The 8,858-nt window shown below is 36.9% G+C and overlaps 1 protein-coding gene across 1 annotated transcript; it reads left to right on the top strand.

Annotated features, from left to right (window-relative positions):
- Positions 1–491: 491 nt before the first annotated feature.
- On the top strand, positions 492–4,009 carry LOC149240621 (AAA-ATPase At5g57480-like). The gene has a single exon (XM_089373768.1). It carries the CDS (start codon positions 2,082–2,084, stop codon positions 3,696–3,698), a length of 1,617 nt encoding a protein of 538 aa, XP_089229894.1. The 5' UTR covers positions 492–2,081; the 3' UTR covers positions 3,699–4,009.
- Positions 4,010–8,858: the final 4,849 nt, after the last annotated feature.

Raw genomic sequence — 8,858 nt, 5'->3', positions numbered from 1 at the left:
AAATGGTGCATAACTGCATCGTGTCCACGGCCTAAAATTGGTGCATAACTGCATCGTTTTGGGAGAAAGTGTCTCTTGGATTCCAATTTAATTTCCATGATTCCTGTGCATAACCCATGCTTTGAGAAAAATAGATACCTATTTTATTCATTAAAAGGGGTGTTTTTTTCCACCTACTGCCAGACATACAAACAAGCAGAAACTGGTTGTTCTGCTCCCTCATGGACAATCATGAAAGGAGTAGATATGTACACAAAAGCGAATAATACGAAGAGACTGTTGTTGGTAGTTATTATGAATTTTGGTTGTATGTGGCATGATGCTGAGGCCTATACAGTGAATAAGCCAAACAGATGGTAGTAAACAGTAAGATAAATCATTCCTGGAGAATTTTCAAGCTGTTATAGAGTTGATTGCAAATTGCAATTTGGTTGCTTGTGATGATCTCTTTACTTTTCTTCTCGATGCTCTGCAGAGGGGGGCAGGCAGAGTCCAGACAGTAGAAGCAGCAGCAGACCCATCAAGTCCTGTGAGAGAAGGTCTGCCTATCAGCAAAAAAAGTGCAGAATCTCATCATGTGGGGTTCTGCACAGAACCCATCAAACAAACTAAACTAATGGACTTGTTGAACCTTCGGGCTTCTTTACCTTGAGTATACATATATCTGAGGATGATTTCGCTTTCATAGCTCAACCAACCAGCACACAATTCTCCTGGACACCTGCAAACAGACAAAGGCTGAAAGGGACATTGGGTGACTCCCAATGAGCCTCCTCCCTCTCCTCTCTGCCACAAGGCAGGCCAGCAGCTCTGGCAAAAGAATCAGGACACACATTCCAATGTATTTTTTCATACACCTGCTTCCTCTCAGATTAATAAATATTTATTTATTGTGTATATGTATCAGATCATATAAAACTAGCTGTGGCCACAAGTACTAATAGGCCTGCTAGTACAATTGTGGGCTCTGTGTCTGATAGCTGCTACAAACCCATAACTTTTCCCTTGCAGCACGACCGAGTCAGATGGATGGATACTTCAATCACAAGTGGCAGCAAACGGTAGTGCAGAATCCATTAAGCGTTCACTCTATTTAATTTGACTGATTTCAATTCCTCTCTGGCACCCATTATCTATCAATTAGAAGTTATATTAATCAATTGTTTTTTTTCGGGTGGATTGCGCCCCCCCACTTCAAGTTAATAAGTTAAGAGTACACGGCAAGCAATGCGGATGCCCGAGGGGAATCAATCCTCTTCCTTTTTCGATTCCCCGTGCCATGCAGGCATTCACTCTGCATTTCTTCCCAAAGCCCTTCAAGAAGCAGATATAAATTGGGCTCGGGGCTAGAGGTTCTGCATTCAATTCTTCTGCCTTGGAATACAGAATGTTCCCATGCAGGATACCATTCATTAATGTGTTCAGAGGGCTTATCGTTGTTGTGGATCACTAGTCTTGGAATTCTCATAATCTGCATATGGGTAGTTGTGGTTCAGTCTTAGAGGTCATGAATGAAGTGCCCACCTGGTTAGTTTTATTTAGTTTTGCTTGCTCGTAAGTTATAGGTGTCGTGTGAAATTGGGTTTTTGTGGTGATCTTGACTGAGGAATTGTGCTTTGTAGCAGCAAGCAATCAGTCAAAGCCCATTGGCAGTTGCTATAGCGCATTGCTTCTGGCGTTCAAGATATTTGTTTTTTTAATGGAAGTACTCTGATACAGGTATGGGGGTATTTATGTGGGGATATTTCTTGAGTTCGTCACGTCAGTCAACCTTTTTCCATTCTATATCTCATACACTGTTTGGCGGTGTTTTGCATCTACACTTTAGTTGCTTGGTCAGCGTTTTACTGTTTCAATAAAGTTTTGCATTATTCGACGTATAATAATCTCGTCCTCTTAATCCACAATCCCATTATTTCCCTTTTAGTGCGAATTACCCCATTGGCAACTCTTCAGATCCACTGGTTTTGCATTCAAAACTTCATTTTGATATACTTCTCTGCTTTTTTAACAAAACCAGAATTTCCCTTGTATTGGCCTTGTTTTGCATTCAGCAGCCTATCTAATTCCTGTTTGGAGCCATGAGGGAAATATGGACATCTTTGGCTTCTCTGATGGGTGTTCTCGCCTTCAGTCAGACACTTTTACATGCACTCCTTCCCCCAGAGCTGCGCTACGTTCTGAGCAGATTCATCAATTATATGCTCAATTGGTTTTCAGCCTACACTTACTTCGATATCATGGAAGTGGAAGGTGTGAATACCAACGATCTTTACAGTGCTGTGCAACTTCATCTGAGCAACTCTCCATCCATTTCGGCACGAAGAGTTAATCTCAGTAGAGCTAAAAACTCGAGCTCTTTCACATTCAGCCTTGCTAACAATGATAAGATTGTTGACAAATACAAAGGAGTGAGCATATGGTGGGAGCATCATGTAACCCAGAGGCAGAATCAGTCATTTTCATGGAGGCCTCTCCCAGAAGAGAAGAGAGGATTCGTTCTGTGTATACACAAGAACGACAAGGAGCGGATCCTGAATTCATATCTGGAGCATATAATGGAGCATGCCTTGGAGATCAGAAGAAAGAATCAAGAGCGCTTGCTGTACACAAATTCTAAAGGAGGAGGTATGGATTCAAGGACTCAGCCATGGGAATCAGTGCCCTTCAAACATCCGAGCACATTCGATACTTTGGCTCTAGATCCTGCTAGGAAAGCAGAAATCATAGAAGATCTTGAGGCCTTTGCCAAAGGCAAAGAGTTCTATCAGAATACAGGAAGAGCCTGGAAGAGAGGCTATTTGCTTTATGGGCCTCCAGGAACAGGCAAATCTAGCATGATTGCAGCTATGGCCAATCATTTGGGCTATGATGTCTATGATCTGGAGCTCACTGATGTCCATACAAATGGAGAGCTGAGGAAACTGCTGATAAAGACCACCAACAAGTCTATTATTGTTATTGAGGATATTGATTGCTCATTGAATCTCTCAAGCCGTGCAAAAAAACCAGCCGCCAGAGTGGACTCTGTTATGGCAGGATCTCCAATGCAGCGGCCTGATGAGAACAACAATTCAGTTACCCTATCTGGCTTGCTTAATTTCACAGATGGGCTTTGGTCATGCTGTGGTAGTGAGAGAATCTTTGTTTTCACTACCAATCATGTAGAGAAACTTGATCCTGCACTGTTGAGATCAGGAAGGATGGACATGCACATTTTCATGTCATTCTGCACATTCCCTGCCTTGAAAATTTTGGTGAAAAACTATCTAGGGATCGAGAAACAACAACTGTTTCCAGAACTGGAGCAGGTTACTGAAGATGCCTGGATGACGCCTGCAGATGTTAGCGAAATCCTCGTGAAATACCGTTTGAATGCCACCCGGGCATTGGAAGAGTTGCTTGAAACATTCAAGGCTGCAAAGGACAAGCCTCATGCATCTTGGGCAAGGGAAGAAAACCCAAACCCAAACCCAGTTGAGGATGAGGAGCAAGAAAAGAGAGCTCTGGAGACTCCTAAGAAGACTCAACTCCATGAGGATTATTTGACGTCTGCTGACAGATGCCAATGTCAAAGGAATCAACAGAAAGAGAATGCAATTGGGAAGGATAAAGATGCAGAAAATCAAGGAAAGAAAAATGATCAATCTGGAGAACAAGAGGGGACTGATGACTCAAAGATGCAGAAAGCTGAGTGAATGCCTTCAACTCTCACTGGATTTTTACATGGCAGCCAACTTTAGAAGGGCTCTACAGCCTTGCTGTAATCACAATTTTGTAGTCCAGACTCCAGAATGCTATTTGCTGTGGCCACTTATATACAGGTCCTTGTTTCATGCAATGAAATTTAATGTTTTATATTTCAAAATCTTTGGCTCAAGGTCATGATTTTGGAAGTGTTTTGTTTATTATTTATCAATCAAACAGTCAAGTACTCCTAAATCTTACATATGTATCCAAGATCTCTGGGTATTTCTGCTTATTTTGTTTATTACAGATTCATTGCTTCAAGAGTTTGCATATTTCTCAGTGCTTTTGTAGGATTCTTTGGATCGTGTTAATGTTTTATGTTTAATTTATAATGTCCTTTGAGATCTACTTGGTCCGTATTGAAAAATGAGTTTAATCAGAATTTCAGCCAGATATTTTATCAAGGATGTGTTTTACAGATCTCATTTCTGAGTAAGCAGTCCTGAGCATAGGCTTCATAGGCTTATTGGGTTTATTGAATCTTGTTGTGTTCAGTAGCTTCATTTTACACAGGTTGATATTTAAACTTGTCAAGATAAATTATTCTATAACAAGTTTACATACATTTTAGAAATTTTCAGGGAGCTTAATGGGGTTTAGTCAAAGTTATTCTGAACAGCCTCCTTAATTGATCTCTGTTTGAAACAAAGCAAAACTATGTATGTCTCTTTCCCTGCCATTTGGACTTCCTTATTCATATGGTTCAGTCCATGAAATTAACCTGAATTATTCAAGAACTCCAGTGGTTGCTGGGAGCTTTACATTAGACATATTTTGTGTTCATTTTGCATTGTCTATTGCAATATGTCAATGGTAGAATCTTACACATTCTTTCTTCATTTATGTTGAACTTCTTACATTACAAGCTTTCAAAAGATTGTTCTTTTCTGTTATGATTCAGCATGTTTCTCACAAAATCTAAATCACTTGTGGCCTAAACTGGTTATCCAAAATACTCAATGCTAACAAGAACAGGTCTGGTGTGAAGCTTGAGTAGCTAGTAGCTAACTATTATTGGTGTGTCCTGAAATTTTTATATAGAACAGCTTGTTGGTAACTCTGACCTCTTTCTCATATACACAAATGCCATTGCATGGTAGGGTGCAAAATTCGGTTCTGCTATGATTCCTGACTCTTAATAACTCAGACCTCTTTCTCATATACCCAGATGTCATTACATGGTGGTATAAAAGTCTGTTCTGATGTGAGTATATAATTAAATTTAGATACACATTCACCAGTGTTTTTGTCTCCTTTGTTAGTATGTAGAGATTTGTAAGTGTATTGAATTTAACAACTATGATTAGTATAAATTTATACTGATTCATTATCATCCCTTCACAGGGATATGCAAATGCAACAACAACGTTAGATTTTTATTTTTTTACAAATTATCATCTCTTCACAGGATATGCCAAATTCCAATACAATAACAATGTTAGATATATAGCCATTGCAATAACAGTGTTGTAAAAGCAAAAGCTCGGGATATACCAGTACTACAATGAAAGAGATACATAGCCAATGCAGCAACAATGTTGTAAAAGCAGAAGCAAGGACAGTGCGGTTTTCACACTTCCCTAACCTGTTTTGAAATTCCTAGTGTCAAATTTGACGGTTTTCACACTTCTCTAACTTCTCTTCCTTGAAATTTCAAGGAAATATCTTGACATTTTTACAAATTTTTAAACCATATTTGATAGCAAATCACCCATGACGAACAATTTGCGGCAAATCAATCACCCCATGACTGACAATTTACCCATCAAATTCCATCCCTACAACATAACCAATGGAACAACAAGTTTGTTAAAGCAAAAGCAAGGACAGAGGTGGTTCTATGTATGAAAAGCTAAAACCAACTGCAAAAGATGGGAATAGTTTGATGTATGAAAAGCTAATTCCAAATTGGAATATATTATTTCTAAAGAGGATCCCCTGCCCACCTGCCAATATATATTGGAAGATGCTTTTCTAAAAGTTCAAAAGATTATTCCATTAATCATATTTTATAAAAATCAACAATTTTAATATACACATTATTACACATATGAATATAACATTATTATAAAAAAACCAATTGTTTAAACCAGAAGAACATGAAGTTGTTTTAATATTTTTGTGATAATAAGAGCCTCATGTATTGCAAAGCTTGAACGTTATTTTCAAACATATATTGAAATTAATGCTGTTTGGCCTGAAAGTCAAGTTATAATGCATTATATGACCATTGACATGTTAATGAAGTAAAACTTTTGACAAAACAATACGTTAGGTGGTGGTTCTCCAAATTTTTCACCACGTCCTTTTCCATTGAGTTGAGGTCCCTTTTCTCTTGTCATTTTCCATGGGGATATGAGTCAGGTTTTTATCAACGAAAGGTAAGAGTAAAAACAATAGAAAAACTAATATTATTAGAAAATGTAATTTTTAAGCATTTTTTTATTAAACAGTCAAAATATTTGTTGATAAAAATATTTTTTTTTGCTATAAATACTATTATAAAATTTTATAAATTATTTCTATATAAAATTAAATTTATATATAAATATATAAAAACCTCACTTTTTTCTAGCAAAATAGAGTTTGATATCACTTTTAAGTAGATATTTTAATTTTTTTCTTTGTATGTGAGTATCCAAGGAGTATCCAAAGATAGAGTAGTGTATATAATGATTCATATGTAAGTTGTATGTGATGGTCGTATGGTTTATGAATTGAAATTGTAGAATTTAAAGTTCAATAGTTTATAGATTGAAATTGTAGAATTTAAAGTTCAATAGTTTATAGATTGAAATTGTAGAATTTAAAATTTAGACTTAGACTCATCAAGTTCAACATTATAATAAAAAGACTTTAAAAATTTGAGAGAGAATTATGTGGCTATGCTTCTTTTTATCAAGATAGTTGGAATACAACATGATGCCTTTTTGTCAGACACATGCCCCTACTCTATTTAAGAGTAGTCATAAGCATGTCCATGGTTAGAGCATCCATATTCTTAGGGTAGGCTATGAAGCCTTTTTGCTAGACACATGTTCCTACTCTATTTAAGAGTAGTCATAAGCATGTCCATGGTTAGAGCATCGATATTCTTAGGGTAGGCTATGAATTTGGTCCGAGAGGGAGTTATATTAGTCATTAAGTGTTGAAGGATATCCAATATGTATACCATGAGTGAATTGTCATGTTTTAAGCACTTCTCTATGTTATTTGTTATCAGTTTCTTTGTATGCTTATATAGATCTATTTTTTAATTGTAATTGATGTATTAGTTGCACAAGATGTTTATATGCAAAAATTTTCTTTAACTACTTGTCCACTAACTAACCATTAGTTTTTCTCATTAGTTTTTCTCCACTTTGAACAAAACACATCCTTGAAGATCTCCCATAGTTGCAAGGTAGTTGCCTTATGTCTAAAAGGAACCCCTTTGCAAGAAGCATAGCTTCATCATGTTTCCTCAGACATGGAGGAAAAAAGTTCTTTTCTTTTTAGGGTGGAGGCTTTGATATATTTTTTTTCATCCCTTTTCAGGTGAGGTTTCCCCTTTTGCTCACTTTGTTCCTTGAGATCACTTGATTTAAACGTATGAACAACAAAGATGGAGTTTAAACCTACAAGTATGGCTCCACAACTCTATGATTTTCCCACCTACAAAGTGATAGGAAAATACAACTTCTCAAACACAAGTTGTAGAATTCCCCTTTTTCATATTAAATAAAATAAATATCATGTTAGTAATACTACTTAGTAGAGTTCAATAAATTAACTATCTTGCTCACATGCTTCATCAATGCCAATTGTTCCTTAAGTTTTTTTAACTGGAAAGTCATGCTTTCTTACCACTCCATTTAAGGGTACTAAAAAAAGGTAAGTTTTTTGAACTTGAAAGTCATGCTTTCTTACCACTCCATTTAAGGGTACTAAAAAAAAGTGTGTTAAATGTGTGTCCATTATGCATTTACAAAAAAAAAATCATGTTAATAATCTAAGAAAAAAATAATAATTTATTTTTAGAAGAATGCTAAAAAAGGAAAAAAAAGTATTAAAATAAATTTGTGCGAACATTGAAAAGTTATCATTTTTATTTAAGTTAAAAGACTTTATATCGCCAAAATATCTTTAAAAATATAGAGTTGTTACATCACATCTATAGTGGGGATTCTTACCACCTAGGAGAATCCTCCCACTTTTCTTTTCAAAAGAGCCCAGATTACAGAAAAACCAGACATCTTGTATAAACATTACAAAATATAGCAAAATCCTAAATATACTAACAAACTTAATAACCATTAAGTGTCAGAAGAAGAATTAGGACTAGGGTCTCTTGCACTTGACCCAGAGGGTGCAACAATATCAGAGTTACAATGAAGATGCTCTTCTACATGAGATAGCCTTGCATCAAGCCTATTCATGGAGAAGTGTTGGTTCCTCAACATCCTTTTAATGTCCTCTAGTAAAACAAACATGTTTACCTTTCCACTTGTTTATATTTCATCACTAGACCAAACAAAGCCTTCATCTGCTAGCAAAGAGCAACATAATTGAGGTATTGTTTTTTCCATCCCCTGGTGTGACCAAGGTTGAGAACCCAACAAGAAACCTCCTTCAATATCTTAGAGTTAGAGTAGGATTGCCTCTCGGCACCCGCCTGAGTTTCCAATTTTCTTATTTTCTGTGAGGTCTGAGGAGGCATTGCGTTAAAACATGTCCTGGTTGAATCCTAGGTGAAAAGTCAAGCCCCACATTGTCCCTATGGACTATTGCCATTTGTGCCCCTCTTGCATTACATGCATTATATGGGGGCATGGTGAGCGGGAGGGATTCAAGCCTTTAACAATTACCCAAACAACCCCGATTAGGAACTTAACGAGAATAATTACCTAACAAAACACTCATAGAGTACAAATTGGTCAAATAAATAGTGTTGTCACCAAATAATGGACTCCATAATAAACCAAAAGAGGAACCACTACTCCTAAGCTCCCAAGGGCAATTCATTCCCCACTCCCCCCGCCCCCCCCCTTGTAGCCCATAGAAAACTAAGAATTCAACTAGAGACAGAGACACAGACAAACCTAGAGACAAGGCATTCCACACTTAAG

The sequence above is a fragment of the Pinus tabuliformis genome, chromosome 8 (genome assembly GCF_031772625.1).
Source record: "Pinus tabuliformis cultivar Carrire ecotype Pingquan chromosome 8, CPIR1, whole genome shotgun sequence".
Lineage (NCBI taxonomy): Eukaryota > Viridiplantae > Streptophyta > Pinopsida > Pinales > Pinaceae > Pinus > Pinus tabuliformis.
This window is presented reverse-complemented; position numbering and strand designations above follow the sequence as displayed.